Raw genomic sequence first — 17,496 nt, forward strand, 5'->3', positions numbered from 1 at the left:
TCCCTTTTAGAATGTGAGCTCCTTGAGGGCAGGGAGCTTGTTTTTGCCTTTCTCCAGAGATTAGTACGGTGCCTGACACTTAGTAAGTGCTTAATAAATGCTCTTTTCCTGTGTAGCCAGTCAACTGAAGTCAGAGGAGTTAAGTCTACCCGAGGGGAAGGTCCGAGTGAAACTGGATCATGATGGGACCATACTGGACGTGGATGAGGACGACGTGGAGAAGGTATGGGACAGGCAGGGGCCTGGAGATGGGGTCTGCCAGGCTCTCGGGGGGGTGGATGTGAACCCCACATGCTTCTCCCTGTCCTCTAGGCCAACGCCCCATCCTGTGATCGACTGGAAGACCTGGCCTCCCTGGTATACCTCAACGAGTCAAGCGTCTTGCACACCCTCCGCCAGCGCTATGGGGCCAGCCTGCTGCACACATACGCTGGCCCCAGTTTGCTCATCCTCAGCCCCCGAGGGGCCCCTGCGATGTACTCTGAGAAGGTAGGGACCAGATGTCCCCCTCCCAGCGTTCCCACCCTGTCTCTCCATTCATAGCCCCATCCATTTCTCCAGCGTCTTCTTGTCTGGCTGTCTGCTCCAGTCTGCTTGTCTGGCTTCCCATCAAAAAGCAAAGAAGACAAAAGCATCTTTTAAAAATATCCAGCCCCAGGATGAGGCTTTATGCCTGTCTATTGGCTACATTTCCATTCGTTGCCTAGGCTCAGGCACAGGGAGGTTGATGGTGTTGATTCGTAGGATCATAGATCTAAAGTGGGAAGAGATATCAAAGCTCATTTTATTCAAGTCCTTCATTTTACAGATGAAAAAACTGAGGCCCAGGGAGATTTGAGTGACTTGTCCAAAGTCACATGGGATGCTAAGTAGTAGGATTAGAACCCAGACCCTGTGACTCTTCACTGTACCACGTTGCCTCCCATGGTTCAAATGTTAGCTCCTGTCACTATCTAATTGTATGGCTTTGGAGTAGCACTCAGCCTCAGTTTCCTCATCTGTAGAATGGAAGAGTAATTCTTGTACTATTTAACTTCTTAAGGTTTTTTCTGTATTTTTTCATGTTTATGTTTTTTCATATATTTAGTGTTTCTATGTTTTGTTTCATCAGTGCAAGGAACTTCTCCTAACAGTCGAAGGGGGAAGGGAGGAGAGAGAGAGAGACAGAGACAGAAAGAGAGAGAGAGAGAAATAATGATAATATTAATCTCTTAGTATGTGTCTTGCTTGGATTTTTTACTCCCAAGGCTTAGACATTCCCTGCCCTCAAAGAGCTTATATTCTAGTTTTGGAAGATATAAAGGGGAACTGGAGAGGGTGGGGTGGAAAGCGGAGATGAAGGTGGAATGAGGTGTGAGGATGGCTGGGAAGTGAAATGTATGGTTATTCGATTTTAGACAAAGTAAGGTTAAAAACTCACTTATCAGACCCAGAGAATCCAGGACTAGGATCCACGGTTCCAGTAAGGGGTCCGGGTAGAGGTGAGGGCAGAGATGAGGATGATGGCCAGTGTAGTGGTGAGGAGGTGGCCCAGGAGGGGCATGGAGGCCTGGCTCTTGCCTAGACAAGAGGAATGCTCCCCCATCACAGCTGGGGGACTCTGGGGTGGAGTCCAGGGTTTCATTGGTGGGCGAAGGAGGGGTGGGAAATGATGCTGATGGCCAGCATAGGCAGCATGGTGAGGAGATGTTTGGAAGGGCGGAAGACCTGGGTTTCTGATGCTTACTACCTTTGTGACCTTGGGCAAGTCCCAGCCTTCCTGGGCCTTTATTTCTTCTTCTGTAAAATGAGGGGCTTAGACCAAATGGCCTCTTCAGTCTCTTCCTGATCCTAATCTGTGATCCTGTGGGCTGGACATCCTCCTTCCAGCTTGGGGGCTCTGATCCTGACCCCTTGGGCAGTGGAGTCGCTGGTGCTCCCAGGGACTCCAAGTCTAATGCTCTCCCCTCCCCCCATCAAGGTGATGCACATGTTCAAAGGGTGCCGGCGGGAGGAAATGGCGCCCCACATCTACACCGTGGCACAGACTGCATACCGCGCCATGCTGATGAACCGCCAGGACCAGTCTATCATCTTACTGGGCAGCAGCGGCAGCGGCAAGACCGCTAGCTGCCAGCACCTGGTGCAATACCTGGCCACCATTGCGGGCACCAGTGGGAACAAGGTGTTCTCTGGTGAGGTGGAGGGCAGGCCTCACGCTCACGGGCTGGGGAAATGAGGATGACGTGGGGAGAAGGGGCCAGGCTTTTCTGTTGTCACTCTGTGATTCTACTGGCATGATAAGCCATTGCTTCTGAGACAGCAAAGTGGGGTGTTTCCTGGGGATCCCATCAGTCCCCTTCTATACACCATGGATCCTTATCCCCTGTAATATGAAGGCAGTGAGGGGAGGGCTGGCCTTGGCAGTGGGAAGACTTGGGTTTGAGACCTGCCTCAGGCACTGGTATGACCTTGATCAAATTACTCAAATTACTGCAAAATGGAGTTGGATTCGTGACCTCTAAGGTCCTTTCAGCTCTGGATCTATAATCCTGTAACCCTCACCTGTCTGGCTGGTCCCCTTGCCATGTCTGGATTTTGCCCAGTCAGCTCTATAAGCTCAATGGGTTCTTGGGGAGCAAGTTTGGGTCAGGGGGCCAGCATGGCTCCTCTCAGACATTACCAGGCCTCGCATGTCCACGCTGGGTGGACAAGCCGTTCTTTCTTCACCACATGCCCTTCTTGTCCCATTGCCTCTATCCTGATATTTCTCTGGTTTGCCCTTCACAGTGGAGAAGTGGCAGGCTCTGTACACCGTCTTGGAAGCCTTTGGGAACAGCCCCACCATCATGAACGGCAATGCTACCCGCTTCTCTCAGATCCTTTCGCTGGATTTTGACCAAGCTGGCCAGGTGGCCTCAGCCTCTGTTCAGGTGAGAGGAGACCCCCCACCCACCCACTGGACCAGAGGTTTGGAGAAAGGAAGGCTTAGCCTTGATCTGGTTGGGCTGGGAGGATGGTGGCTAGAAATTGATGAGCCATCTATAGTTTTTATCTCATTAATTGAGGGCCCATTTCCTGGGGTGTCAGGTCCTCCATCATGGACACAGCCAGCTCATGAGTGCACCCCAGTTAATACTGCCTGCCCTCCTCTAGGGGCTGCTCCACTGAGTCTGCATGGGATATCAGATCTGTGGCCCCAATTCCCTTTGCCCAGTTAGGACCAGAAAACGCCAGCGATCAGCTTCCTTAGAGACTCTTAGCTCCCTCTTACTTTTACCCCCTTCATCCCCACGATGCTTGAGGGAACCTAGAGGTGTAGGAGGTTTCATCAGTTCCCCTCTGCCGCACATCCTCTACTTATACCAATGACAGACTGGTCTTGGTACCATTTACCCCTAGTGGTGAGTAGAGTTCAAACACATTTTGGCTTATCATGGACAACATGGAAACACCCCCTGCCTGCCAAATGGTCACAATACTCCTGTTCTCCAAAGAAGAGTGGCAGTCATGGGCTAGGATGTGCTGCAGGGACTCACCTAAGTGATTGACCATCTCTTCTGTTTTGGGACCAGACCAAGGCTTGGGGTAGCTAGGTAGCGATGGTAGATACAGCGCTGGGTCTGGAGTCAGGGAAACCTGAGTTCAAATCCTGCCTCAAATACTTACTAGCTATATGACCCTGGGCAAAGTCACTTAACCTCTGTCTGCCTCAGTTTTTTCATCTGTAAAATGGGGGTAATAATAGTACCTCCCTCCCAAGGTTATTGTGAGGACTAAATCAGATAATATTTGTGAAGCACTTTGCAAACCTTAGAGTGCTATATAAATACTAGCTATTGTTATTGTTGTTGTTGTTATTAAGAAAGGCTCTGGCTGGCACTGCCCCTGACAGTAGAGTTGGCATGTCTCTTTTTTTTTTGGCATGTCTCTTGAGAGTAAGGTGGGGCGCCCTGTCCCTCAGGTACAGGTAGCAGCCATTCTTGGCGAAGAATTGGGGGAGGTGGGGAGCACTTGCTGGCCTTGACCCATGTCCCTATCCTGCACTTTCCTGCAGACTATGCTGCTTGAGAAGCTCCGAGTCGCCCGGCGCCCAGCCAATGAAGCCACCTTCAATGTCTTCTACTACTTATTGGCCTGTGGAGATAGCACCCTTAGGTGAGACAGGATGGGTGGTTGGGAAAAGGAGTCCCCCTCGCCAGTGGATTGGGCCCCTGAGCTTTGGCCCTTGGGAAGATCAGCTTTCATTTCTGGGCTGTCCCTGCCTGTGTTTGAGGCAGTAAAAGATATGAAAAAGCTGTAGGAAAAGAAAAAGATATGGGAGTCTGAATGAGGACTGCAAGCCCATCATGTGATATAGGAGCCAGTGCAGTCTTAGCCTGCCTTGAGAGAGAGTGTGTCTAAAACTAAGGAGGAGATAGTCCCATGCCCGGAGGGCTGTGTTCAGTTCTGGACACCATAGTTTAGAAAGGGCATTGATAAGCTTGAGGGCAACTGGGATGGTGAAGGACCAGTGCCTGGCAATAGGTGGTTATTGATTGACTAACTAGTTGATTGAGGTCATGCCCTATAAGAATAGGTTGAAGGAAATGGGGATAGAGAAAGATTTAGGGCAACATCGTAGGTATCTTTAAGTTTTTAAGGGACCCTCATGTGGAAGGGGGCAATATGACATAGTGGATAGAGAGCTAGCCTTAAAGCCAGAAAGACCTCGGTTCCCACCTCTGATTTCTACTGGCTCTGTGACCCCGGCAAGTCATTTATGTCCAGTGCCCTCAGCAAGACCTAGATTCTTAATCTCTGTCATGTGCCAAGGACTCCTTTGGCAGGATGGGGAAGCTCTTTACCCACCTCAGGTTAAGAATCCTGGCTGCAAGATTCTAAGGTGCTGCCTGCTATCGATAGAGGAAGTGTCCTCACCTGGGAGTTCTCTATAGCAATGAAAGCACAGGTCCAGCCCAGCCCATCCCAAGAGGGTTCGGACCAATTCTGCCTAGCCCGGGAGGGCTGAACAGGTAGTGGCCAGTGGAAGTTGCTGAGTGGCCTGTGTAGGGGAGCTCAGAACCTTCCCAGGAATGAGAGCCGTTCAGAGGTGGGATGAGCTCCCTCAGGTTGTGGGCTCCCCCCGACTCCTCGCAGAGGCTTTGGAGGGTGGGATGTGCTGTCCAGGAGGTGCCTGGGTCCAACTGGCTGGTCTCAGAGATACAGTGAGCCGTGTGACAAAGCCGCAGGCTGGATCTTTGATCACTTAAAGGGACAGAAGAGACTCAGAGGCCCTGGGTGGCCGCCCCCGTGCCCTCTTGCTCCATCGCAGCTCTCTGTGCCACAGTGGGCACAGCTGTGGTTTTTCTCATTTTCCAGGCAGCATAGATGTGCTACTCCATTCAGGAGCACCTACTGTGTACCAGCCATTGGGGATAAAATAATGAAATAACCCTGGCCTGAGCTCACATCCTATTCAGGGGTTATAACACTGAGCCACAGAATTTGAGATTGGGAGGGGACCATCTAGTTTAATTCATACATGAAAAGAATTCCTGCTGTAATACGCCTGACAAGTGGTTGTCCAGCTACGTGTGCAATGATAAGTAAAAACAAAGTAATTTGATAAGAGAGAAGGCTAAATTGGGGGGAGGGAATCAGGACCACTTACCTGGGTAACCTTGGGTGAGTCGTTAACCCCTCTAAGCCTCAGTTTCTTTATCTGTAGAATGAGGGGGTCAAGTCCTTCCCAACTCTAAGAGCCTATGATCTTGGCCAACTCGCTTAATTTTTCTGTGCCTCAGTTTCCTCATTTGTAAAATCAAAGGGTTGGATTTGATGACCAGCTTAGCTCCCTTCCAGCTCTAAATCTATGAGCCATCTGGGCATCTCGAAACAGGGTCACAACCTATTGGGGGTTCTCTCCCACCCCGCCCCAGGCACACAGGCCCTGTCTTCTGAGAGCCTTCTAGGACATAGGGAGCACTTGTTCCCTGTGGGGCCCAGTGGACATCCAGCACAGATGGTCCCCTCAGCCCTAGATCTTTAGGATCTGATGATCCTTAGGACTGAAGGCGTCATGGAGGTGGCGTCTGGCCTGGGCAGCACTGGCAATGTCTGTTTCAGGTGACTGGGCACCTCAGGGGAGAAAGGAGGTGGGATCTGAAAGTAGGGGTGCTGTGCTCTCTGCATAGATAGAACTGCGGAGTCTAGAAGCTGCTCGGCCCTCGACAGTGAGCAGACCTTGGCGGGTCTACCCTGACCGGTGCTAATGCCAAGTTTTCACCCACAGGACAGAGTTACACTTCAACCACCTGGCTGAAAACAATGTGTTTGGGATTGTGCCCTTGTCCAAGGTGAGGTGGCCCCCGGGGCTCGTTTGGCACGGCTTGGTTAGGCATGCGGGAGTCATATTTGATGACCTCTGAACTGTTTTGGTCAAGTCACTTTAATTTTTTTTGGGCCTCAGTTTCCTCATCTGTAAAATAAGGGGGTCCTGCCTAGATGTCACTTGGGGACCTGGCCCAAGCATGGTTGCTCTTTTCTAAACTGGAGCCATTGGCCTTCTTGCCCTTTCAAGCCAGATTTTGGGGCTTGGACCCTCCCCAGGGGAAGGGAACGGGGGTCTTCCCTGCCACACCTTGGTGAGGAAGGCCCCCTTCCATTCTGCACTGCCATGGCCCCTATGCCAACAAGCCTGGTCACTCCCCGACAGCCCGAGGAGAAGCAGAAGGCCGCCCAGCAGTTCAGTAAGCTGCAGGCCGCCATGAAGGTTCTGGGCATCTCCCCCGATGAGCAGAAGGCCTGTTGGTTCATCCTGGCTGCCATCTACCACCTGGGAGCTGCCGGTGCCACCAAAGGTAAATGACCATTGGACAGAGCTGACCTTGCTCAGGTGGGACAGCCATAAACCCAAGACCCAAAGGGCCCTTGTTCCATCCGGGGATCACTGGAAGTTTTAAAAGATGCCGTGGACTTGTAGTCAGGAAGCTCAGGCCTGACCCTTACTAGCCATGTGACCTTGGGCAAATCCCTGCCTCTCCCTTGGCCTCAGTGTCCTCACACGTAAAATGAGGGGGTGGGGCTAGACGTCCTCTGAGATCTGCTCCGGTTTGGATTCTATCACTCTAAGTCACTTATCCTCTCTGGGCCTCAGTTTCCTCATCTGTAAAATAAGGGGGTTGAGTTTGCTGAACTTTTAGGCCCCTTACACCTCTAAATCCATGAGTTATGAGCCATCTGGGCATCCAGAATGAAGGTCATGACCTGTTGGGAGCTCTTCCCCCATCCCACCTGAGGCCCACTGAGGGTCTTACCTCCTAAGAGTTCTCTAGGACCCGAGGACACTTGTTCCCTGGGAGACCCTGGCCATAGGGGCCGTGTCACCACCTGGGTCATCTGTCCCAGGATGGGACAGTCTTCTCCATTGGGGCACAACCATGTCTACAGTCTCCCCTGGAGCCCTACTCTGACACGTCATCATGGTGGGTGGTGGCCCTGAGTTTTCAGAATGTCTACCAGCAGAGCTCAGACTCAGGAAGGGCATTGAGCCTGGCTCTGCCCCCTTGGCTTCAGCTTCGCTAAGCTCAGAAAGGCTTATGGACAGACCAGTCACAGGGAGAAGGATTTATAAACCACAGTCGTTCTCCCAGAGGTAGCATGGGATCTCTAATAATGGATTCGTACATGGAGTCAGAAAGACTTAGGTTCCATCCCCACCTCAAACGCCTCACTAGCCACGTGGCTCTAGGCAACTCACTTAATCTCTCTGTTGTTTCTCCATCTGCAAAAGAAGATGACCTCAGAGGTCCATTCCAGCTCCAGGCCTATGATACTGTGATTCTGCCTTTTTGGGCCTCAGTTTCCTTGTCTGTACAATGAGAGGGCTGGACCAGAGGGTCCCTTCTGGCTCTAAATCTGTAAATGTCTCTGATCCAGGGAGGCGACTGTAATCAGTGATCTGGGCTCTCAGGCTGAAACTCTAAGCCCTCCTCTGAAGGGCTCAGTTAAGTCAGTAAATGTTCATTAAATGCCTACTGTGTGCCAGGTACTGTGCACAGTGGGAGGGATGCAGCAGCTCGCCACCTAATGGGGGAGAGAGCGTGCTGATAACTATGTGCAGACAAGCTAGAGACAGGATAGCTTGGAGATCCCCAACGAGGAAGGCACCAGAATTAAGGGGGACCAGGAAGGGCTTCCTATGGAAAGTGGGATTTCTGCTGGGACTTGGAGAAAGCCAGGGAGGCCTCGTCACCAGATTGCCCGGGATCTGGTGGGACGGTGAGGTATGAGAAGACTGGCAGCAGAGAGCTCATGAGGGGCTTTGAACGCCAGACAGAGGGTTTGCGATTGATCCTGGAGGCGGTAGACAGCCACTGGTGTTTCTCGAGGAGGGGGTAACATGGTCAGTAGAAAGAAGGGGGTGATTTTACAAGGCCTTGGCAGCGGGTTGGATATGGCGGGAGAGGAGGGGGGCGAGAGAGTGAGGGAGAGAGGCTGGCGCCTAGGCTGTCGGCCTGGTGATTGGGAGAACAGTGATGGAGGAATTAGGAGAAAGGAGGGTTTGGTGGAAAAGATGAGTTCACTTTCAGTTATGGTGAGTTTAAGGTGATAATCCAGTTCAAGATGTCTGAGGGGCCGTTGGAGATGAGAGACTGGAGGTCAGCGGAGAAATTAGGGCTGAATGAGTTGATTTGAGAACCATCAGCAGAGAGATGGTCATTAAATCCATGGGACCTGATGAGATCCCTGAGTGACGTTGTGTAAAGGGAGAGGAGGGCCTGGGACAGAACCCTATGGGGCACCCGCAGTTCGTAGGCGTGGCCTGGATGAAGGTCCAGCAAAGGCGACGGAGAAGAAGTGGTCAGATAGGGAGGAGGAGAACCAGGAGAGTTTGTGTCCTGGTCAGGGCATGGGATATGAGGAAGGAGGAGGGGGCCTTGGGGGACCCCGCCCCATATGAATAACTCTCATTCCTATTCCCTTTCACACAGCGCCCCTTGAGGAACAATCTGGTAACTAAGCCCCTGTAACCCTCCCATTGGGGATGAATGGTGCTCCCCCCCACTCCTGGGGTGAACGGTGCTCCCTCCGCGGTGTTCCCTCTATTCTCACTCTGGGGTGCTGGGATTTGTCTGGCTCGGTGGATGGAGAAGGAAGCCGGCCTGGGCAGGATCTGCAGAGTCTGAGAGTCGGGGATAATCCGAGCAGTTAGGGGTCCTGGGGGATGGGCCTGCAGTGGCGCCCAGAGCAGTTCTGTCTCTGTGCTCGCCACGGCTCCAGGCCTGCTCCTCTCGCCTCAGCTCATGGGGCCGGGCTATTTCCCATGGCCCAGATGTGACGGGCTTGCCCTCCTTAGCTCCTGGAAGCCACAGGCCGGCTTCCCCTAAGCCTCCCTTCTTTAGAACTCCCCTCCTCTCTTTGTCCCTTACTTCTCTGTCTCTGCCTCTCTTTCTCTCCCTCTTTTTCTCTATTCCTCTCTTCTCTCTACTCTTTCTTCTTTCTCTCTTCCCTCCCTATCTCTGTCTCTTTCTGTGTGTCTCTCTGTCTCTCTCTCTTATTCTTTCTGTCTCTTGTCTGTCCCTCCCTCTCTCTTGCATGATGGGGTAGTGGACACTAGGGGGCAGCAGGTGACAGGGCCGCAGCTTTCCATCTTTTTGCTTGGAGATTAAGGCATGGCTGGGATCAATCGGCTTGCGGGGTGTGGGGGAAGGGGGGAAGTGCGCTCGGTGCTACCGAGGGGGCAGATACCTCTGGGGGGCTGGGAGGTTCTGGAAAGAAGAGGTGGGGAGAGGCCCCTGCCCACCTTCTGGGGCTTGCATCAATAAAGTCCCCTTTGGAGGACCTAGGACCTTGGACAGCCCTTTCCCTTCTTGGACAAGGAGATTGGATGCTGGGTCTGGATATTGTGTCTCCTGTCCCCATCTCTTTGGCCAGGAGGACTGTTGAGCTAAAGAAGGTTGCAGTGGGTGCCTGACTGGGGGATCTGGCTCAGGGCTGGCCCCTTCTGTGGGTCCAGCTAGGAAAGGGGAGAAGTCAGTGCCCGGCTTTAAAATGTTGTCTCTGAAGTGTGTGGGTGTGAACACCCGTGAACACATGTGCCCCCAAGGAGGCCCCATTCTATTCAGGGCAGGCAGTGGGCAGTCCTGGAGGTCCTGTGCAGCCCCAGCTTCTTGGAGGGCTCTGTGTGTGTGTGTGTGTGTGTGTGTGAGTGTGTGTGTGTGTTGCTGTATCTGTCACTGTCTCTGATTTTCTGGGTTGTGCATCACCTGGGGGTGCAGATATATGTCTGATAGAATTTCAGAGCATGTTTTTCTTTGAATCAGCTTCTGGGGCTGCGGAGCCTCGCTGAGCCTTTGGCTTTGTGGGCACATCTGTGTGTATGTGTGTAGTTGCATGTGTGTATGTGCACATATGTATGTTTGCATGTGTGTATGTATGTGTGCTGTGTGTCTGGACTCAGGCCTGCTCCCATCACATCCCCTTCCCCCCCACCCCCTCCCTCTACCACCCCCCTCGCCCACCAGGCTGTGTTTATGATTTTGTTTGCTAACAAACTGTTTTTCTTTGCATGCTGCATGCTGGCCCTTTGCCTTACAGAAGCTGCTGAAGGTAAAACCTTGTTTCTCGTTAGCTTTCCTTAATTACCATGATTAGCCACATGTTGGCTGAGACGTGTGTCTGCGTGGGCCGCTCCCCACAGCTCCCTCTGGGCGATGGGGGGACGCGCTCTAGGCCTCCTTCCCTGCTCTCCCCGAGCAGCTGCTGAGGTGCCGCTGCATGGGGAGGAAGGTGGGAAACGGGGAGGCGATCCCCCCAGGCACTGGCAGAGACGGGACCCTCCGCTCCCCAGGCAGGCAGCTCTGGAGTCAGGCCCATGTTTGGAGGGGGCTTAGAGAGCCCTGCCGGGGGTATGGGTGCTTGCCAGCTCTCTGCTTGGAGATCAAGGCATGGCTGAGATTGATCACCTGGGGTGGGGGGCAGGTGTGCTGTCCTGTGGAGGCCGCAGGTGGCAGTCACCCACCTTCTCTTCTCGCGCCTGCCTCCTCTCTGTCACACTTACCTCTGGGGGAAAATGAGGGGCTTTGGAGGGTTTTGGGCCACCCGAGCTCCCTGGGAATCCCTGAGGCATGCCCTCGGGACATCGGAAGCCATGGCCCTGCTGAGCTTCGGGGGGCCCCCCACCCTGAAGCGTGGGTGATGGAGGCTGCAGGACACTCAGTCACAAGTGGATGGGAGAAGGCTCTCCTGAGATGTCTTCTGCTCCTTTCTGCAGCTGGACGCAAGCAGTTTGCCCGCCATGAGTGGGCGCAGAAGGCGGCCTATCTGCTGGGCTGTAGCCTGGAAGAACTCTCGTCTGCCATCTTCAAGCACCAGCCCAAGGGCTCCCTCCAGCGCTCCACCTCCTTCCGCCAGGGCCCTGAGGAGAACAGCTCAGGAGATGCTACAGGTATTGTCGGCCCCCTTCCCCATTACCTGGGTGTCAGCCATCAGCTGTGTGGCTGCGTGCAAGCCTCAGTCTCCTCGTCTCTAAAATGGGGTTAGTGATCCTGAGAGAGAGGTAATATGGTGTAGTGAGTATGCATCTTTGCTGTCTCAGCGCTTGTCCCAAATTGACCAGGCACCACTGAGCCAGGAGGTCCCTGACTTGTGCCTTTGGCTTATCAGAAGCAGCAAATGGTATAGTGAACTGAGATCTGCCTTCGGGGTCAGAAGGCCTTGGGTTCAGGTCACGCCTCTGACACATCCTGGCTGTGTGACCCTGGGTGAGTCACTCAAGGCGACTCTCTAAGTAAGTTGCAGAGCCTGGTGCCGATCTGTGTTAGTAGAGAGAATTTCCGCACTGGGAGTTCCTGGTACCAATGAAACCACAGACTCAGTTGAAAAAAAAACCCTGCAGTAACTCTCTCCCAGTGTCACTGTAGGCTCAGATGACATGCCTTCCACAAAGGGCTTTGTAAACCTTAAAACACTCTGCGCGTAAGTGTTCCCTGGTTCTCATCGTCATCTTCGTCAGGTAAATGGGTGTGAGCTAAATCACTTCAGCAACAAAGCCCATTTCCCTGGCCAGGTGTGGGCATTCATCTAACACCAGCATGGCCCTGAAAACAAGCACAAGGTCTCTTGGGCGTGGGAGGGCAGGGACTGCGCTTGAGCCCCGTGGGGCTGGCCAGGGCTTCCCAATGGGGATGCTGGGAAGGGACCAAGGTCCATGCATTTCCCCACAGGCTCCAAGCTGAGTGCGCTCGAGTGCGTGGAAGGCATGGCCTCGGGTCTCTACTCTGAGCTCTTCACTCTCCTTGTCTCCTTGGTGAACAGGTATGTACCTGGCTTAGGGCCAGGGCCCGGGGCCCCCCAGCTGCCCAACAGAGGTTTTGAAACCACCCCTGATTCCTTCTTTGCAGGGCAGTGCACCCCTCCTATCAGCAGAGGGCAGAAGACTGGGGCTTGAGCTGAGGCTCAGGGGAGGCAGATGCAGGGGGCAGGGAGGAGTGGTGATGGGGGACGTATGTTAGGGGAGGGGGTGTGGGACACTGGCAGCAGGGACCTCCGGCAGGGCAGCCTCTCAGTGCTTCAGGTTCTTCATCAGTAAAATGTGAGAGTTGGACTTGACCTCCAGGGTCACCTCCAGCTCTGACTCTATGACCCAGTGACCTTCAGGGTCCTCTTCACCTCTGACTCTATGACCCAGTGACCTTCAGGGTCCCATCCAGCTCTGACTCTATGACCCTATGACCTCCAGGGTCCCCTCTAGCTCTGACTCTATGACCCAATGACCTCCAGGGTCCCCTCTAGCTCTGACTGTATGACCCAGTGATCTCCAGGATCTCCTCCAGCTCGATTCTATGACCCTATGACCTCCAGGGTCCCCTCTAGCTCTGACCCTATGACCCAGTGACCTCCAGGGTCCTCTTCACCTCTGACTCTATGACCCAGTGACCTCCAGGGTCCTCTTTACCTCTGACTCTATGACCCAATGACCTCCAGGATCCCCTCTAGCTCTGACCCTATGACCCAGTGACCTCCAGGGTCCTCTTCACCTCTGACTCGATGACCCAGTGATCTCCAGGGTCCCCTCTAGCTCTGACTCTATGACCCAGTGACCTCCAGGGTCCTCTTCACCTCTGACTCTATGACCCAGTGACCTCCAGGGTCCTCTTCACCTCTGACTCTATGACCCAATGACCTCCAGGGTCCCCTCTAGCTCTGACTCTATGACCCAATGATCTCCAGGATCTCCTCCAGCTCGATTCTATGACCCAGTGGCCTCCAGGGTCCCCTCTAGCTCTGACTCTATGACCCAGTGACCTCCAGGGTCCCCTCTAGCTCTGACTCTATGACCCAGTGACCTCCAGGGTCCCCTCCAGCTCTGACCCTATGACCCCGTGACCTCCAGGGTCCCTTCCACCTCTGACTCTATGACCTTATGACTTCCTGGGTCCCCTCCAGCTTCTATGACCCAATGACTTAGTCACCTCTAAGACAGAGGTTCTTAAGCTTGGTTTCGTGGACTTGTTTTTTCTTTGTAAGATTTTGATCAGCCTATTTCAATGTAAAGGGCTTCCTTTGTAATGCTCCGTGTTTTATTTTGTGCATTTCCACATCCAGTTCTGAGAAGGGGTCCATAGGCCTCCCTAGGCTGCCTAGGGGGTTGAGGACACAGAAGTGGTGGAGGCCCCTTGTGAGCCTGGGTGCTGATCCTCCTTCCCTAGAGGACACAGGGCATTTTGGAAAGGAGTCCAGAAGCCTCCTGGTCCTGGCTCCATGAGGGAGGGAAGCCCCTTGGTGGGGATGGGGCCTGGCAGGTGCTGCCACCCTTCACCCTGCCTCCCGTCCTCCCCCTGAAGGGCCCTCAAGTCCAGCCAGCATTCCCTCTGCTCCATGATGATCGTGGACACTCCTGGCTTCCAAAATCCGGACCTGGGGGGCTCGACCCGAGGGGCCTCCTTTGAAGAACTGTGCCACAATTACACCCAGGACCGGCTCCAGACCCTCTTCCACGAAAGGACCTTTGTGCAGGAGCTGGACAGATACAAGGAGGTAGGCTCCTCCCCAGCCCTGCCCACCTCGGCCGGCAGAGCTCCCGGAGAAGGCTGGCCTACGACCCAATGTGGGGCGTGGGGGGTGTCTGTATTGGGCCTGCTGCCTTGTCCCTCACCTTTGGTGCTGCTGCACTTCCTAGGAGAACGTCGAGTTGGCATTCGATGACATGGAGCCTGGGGCAGTCGACTCTGTAGCCGTCGTGGACCAAGCATCCCACCAAGCCCTGGTAAGCATTGCTGGGGTGGGGCTGGCCCTCGTCTTCCCGATCCTTGTTTCTCTTCCTCTCCTTCCCTCCCCTTACTGAAAGTTCAGTTCAGCAAACATTTATTCATGCGTCCTACGCGCATCTCTTTCTCTGCCTCAGTTTCCTTCTCTGTAAAATGAGGAAGGATAGCACTGGATGGCCTCTGAGACTCCTTCCGGCTCTCGGTCTGTGAGCTTGGCCAGAGACAGTGTGGTTCAATGGTCAGGGCGCTAGATCCGGCGTCAGAAGACCTGGGTTCGAACGTCAGCCCTGCCGCTTACTCCCTGAGGGAGTTACAGCTCCTCCTGGACCTTGGTCTCCTTATCTGTGAGATGTGGCAGTTGCGCTAGAAAATAATAATAATATAATAAAAACTAGCATTAATATAGCACTTTAAAGTTGCAAAATACCAAGTGTATATGATCTTATTTCAGCCTCACAACAGGGAGGGAGGCGGGTCCTGTTATTATCCCCGTTTTACAGGTAAGGAGACTGAGGCACAGAGAGGTGGTGGGTCCCATGGGTAGTAGGTGTCTGAGGCAGGATTTGAATTTGGGTCTTCCTCATTCCCAGTCCAGCTTCTCCCTACTAACTGATCTGGGTACCCGTGATCTCTGAGGTTCCTTCCAGCCCTGAACCCTGGGTTCTTATGACTTGCAGACCCACCCAGGTACTAAGCCTTCCACATCTGTGTGCAGGCAAGGGGAGAGCCCAAGGGTCAGGGGCCCAGCTTGCCACCCCGCCTGCTTTGGGCCCAAATCGGACCCTCGTGGCTGCTGCAGAGGGCACACAACCTGGAAATGCAGATGGGGAGAGAGACCCACCCTCCCAAGGGTCTTGACGGGCCTCGTCGTTCACACATCAGATTCTCCTACCCCAAGGAACCTGCCCAGGAAGGGGGCGGCTTCGATTCTAGCTGGGCATTCCCCCTGAGACGTCTGGGCAATGACGGGTCACCCACCGCTGAAGAGTTTTGTGGTCAGAGATAGAGGGGTTGGCATAAGAGGAGACAGGAAATTGGGGAGGCTTCTTTGATTCCCCCTCAGTGGCAAGGACCCCGGAAAGCCATGCTGATTGGCTGGATCTAACGAGCGCCTGGCGCTTGCTCTTTGCCCTTAATTAGGCAAATTGCGTAAGACGGTTTATTAGAAAATTGACATTGATGCCAGGTTGCTGATTTCCCTCCCCAGCTTTGATCCCTGTCACCCACTTCTAGCCACTCCCCTGGGGATGGGCTTTGTGCAGCTGGCATCAGGGGTGGAGATGGGGAGATGGCCTGGGAGTCACCCAGGACTGTGAAAGCTCTCAATGCCTTGGCCCAGTGGCTTTTGGGGGAGGTCCACCTGGCTTTATCCTGATCTTGGGGCACACATCTTAGAGAGCTCTAGATTGTCCCAGAAAGGATTATTGAAAGTGCTAGAGGGGCAGCTAGGTGGTGCAGTGGATAGAGCACCGGCCCTGAAGTCAGGAGGACCTGATTTCAAATCCGGCCTCAGATCAAACACTTGATACTTACTAGCTGTGTGACCCTGGGCAAGTCACTTAACCCCAATTGCCTCACTAAAAAAAAAATAAAAAACGTGCTAGAGACACCCAGGAGTCGATCAGGTTGCTGTGAGCGGGGTTCACGCCATCCCTCTTTAATACAGTGGGGGCCGAGCATCAAGGCTCAACGTCCATAAGAGACTCTCCTCTCTCCATTAAGGGTTCTGGCTTGCGTGGGAGAGCCAGGCACCCACTTATCGTTCTAATGGACTGACTCTGTGTTCCCGAGGCCCAGCCCGATCTGTCACGGTACCTGAATCACCCATCAGGCCTCAGCCTTGTTCTGCCGGGGTCCCTTTATCCTTTTAGAGATAATGACTCAGGCAGCGCCAGGAGAAGGTGTGAGCAGCCAGAAGAGAGGGGAGGGAAAACAGAGGGGAGAATTGGGGAGGCAGAGGAGAAAGGAGCATCCTGTCTCTCTCCTCTGCCTCAGAGCCGGGTCATTTGGGGACCATTACGATGGGAAGAGGGGAAGAGAAGTGAAGCAAGTTCTTTCTGGTCAATCGATTGGCAGGCACGTATTGTTAAGCGCCTACTGTATGCCAGACACCATGCTAGTCTGTTATAAGGAAGGCCTAGGAGTTCCTCTGATCCCATCCCAGAGCAGTCACAGGGTCCCAGATCTAGATCTCACAAGGGCCTCAGCAGGCATTGATTCCAACCCCCTCATTTTACAGATGAAGAAACTGAGGCCCAGACAGGTTAAGTGACCTGGGAATGTAGATATGGAGCTGGAAGTGAGCTCAAAGGTCTTCTAGTCTCTCACTTTGCAGATGAGGAAACTGAGGGCCAAACGGGTTAAGGATCATAGATATAGTGCTGAAGGGACCTCAGAGCTCATCTTGTCCAGTCCCCTCACTGAACTGAGGCCTAGGTGAAGCCCAAGGTTACCTAAATGTCAGAGGTGGGATTTGAACCCAGGTTCACCAGAGCCAGTGTTCTTTCCCCTCCACCGTGCCTCCTCCCTCCTCTCTCCCCCTGTCCTCCATCTGACCCCATCCCGGGCAGTTTCTTACAATTCCAGGTAATGTGGGCCTATGTCCCCTTTCAGGTGCGATCCCTGGCCCGGCCAGAGGAGGCTCGGGGCCTTCTGTGGCTGTTGGAAGAGGAGGCGGTGGTACCAGGTAGCACTGACGAGGCCCTGCTAGAGAGGCTTTTCTCTTACTACGGCCCCCAGGATGGCGACAAGAAAGGTGGGTGGGATGGTGCTCCATACCTCCCAGGAGGATGGCCGAGCCCCTTGCTCTCCGTGGTGAGCTACCTGGCCTTGCCCAGCATTATCTGTGGCTAAGCAGGCTCTTGGGTCCCAGGGGTTTCCTGCAGGGCAGTGCCACCCTGAATCCATTGTGCCTAGCCCCTTGGGGAATTCTTTTTTTTTTAAATTTAGCATTTGATTTTTCCCCAATTACATGTAAAAACAATTTTTCTACATTTGTCTTTAAAATTGAGTTTCAAATTCTCTCCCACTCTCCCAACCCCCCTCACTGAGACGGCAAGCAATTTGATACAGGTTATACACGTGCAGTCGTGCACAACACATTTCCATATTAGTCATGTTGACAAAGAAAACATAGACAAAAATAAAAACCCAAGAAAAATAAAGCAAAAAGAGTATGCTTGGATCTGCATTCAGTCTCCACCAGTTCTTTCCCTGGGGGTGGATGGCATTTTTCACCATCAGTCCTTCAGAATTCTCTTGGATC

At 53.4% G+C, this 17,496-nt stretch overlaps 1 protein-coding gene across 11 annotated transcripts in view; it reads left to right on the forward strand.

Moving 5' to 3' along the window:
- MYO18A (myosin XVIIIA) overlaps window positions 1-17,496 on the forward strand; it is a 158,616-nt gene that overhangs the window by 87,140 nt on the left and 53,980 nt on the right. For 6 of the 11 annotated variants that reach the window (XM_027861955.1, XM_027861948.1, XM_027861953.1 and 3 more), the window contains 14 exons: window positions 117-223; window positions 313-489; window positions 1,961-2,174; window positions 2,770-2,912; window positions 4,037-4,137; window positions 6,254-6,317; window positions 6,677-6,821; window positions 8,955-8,975; window positions 10,561-10,572; window positions 11,237-11,410; window positions 12,189-12,279; window positions 13,809-14,001; window positions 14,144-14,230; window positions 16,845-16,986. In XM_027861955.1, the coding sequence (XP_027717756.1) occupies window positions 117-223; window positions 313-489; window positions 1,961-2,174; window positions 2,770-2,912; window positions 4,037-4,137; window positions 6,254-6,317; window positions 6,677-6,821; window positions 8,955-8,975; window positions 10,561-10,572; window positions 11,237-11,410; window positions 12,189-12,279; window positions 13,809-14,001; window positions 14,144-14,230; window positions 16,845-16,986 (1,671 nt within the window). The remainder of the gene's footprint in view (window positions 1-116; window positions 224-312; window positions 490-1,960; window positions 2,175-2,769; window positions 2,913-4,036; window positions 4,138-6,253; window positions 6,318-6,676; window positions 6,822-8,954; window positions 8,976-10,560; window positions 10,573-11,236; window positions 11,411-12,188; window positions 12,280-13,808; window positions 14,002-14,143; window positions 14,231-16,844; window positions 16,987-17,496) is intronic. The other 5 variants (XM_027861951.1, XM_027861954.1, XM_027861952.1 and 2 more) reach the window with 3 other exon arrangements.

This window comes from Vombatus ursinus, unplaced genomic scaffold (assembly GCF_900497805.2).
Source record: "Vombatus ursinus unplaced genomic scaffold, bare-nosed wombat genome assembly UNPS02014768.1, whole genome shotgun sequence".
NCBI lineage: Eukaryota > Metazoa > Chordata > Mammalia > Diprotodontia > Vombatidae > Vombatus > Vombatus ursinus.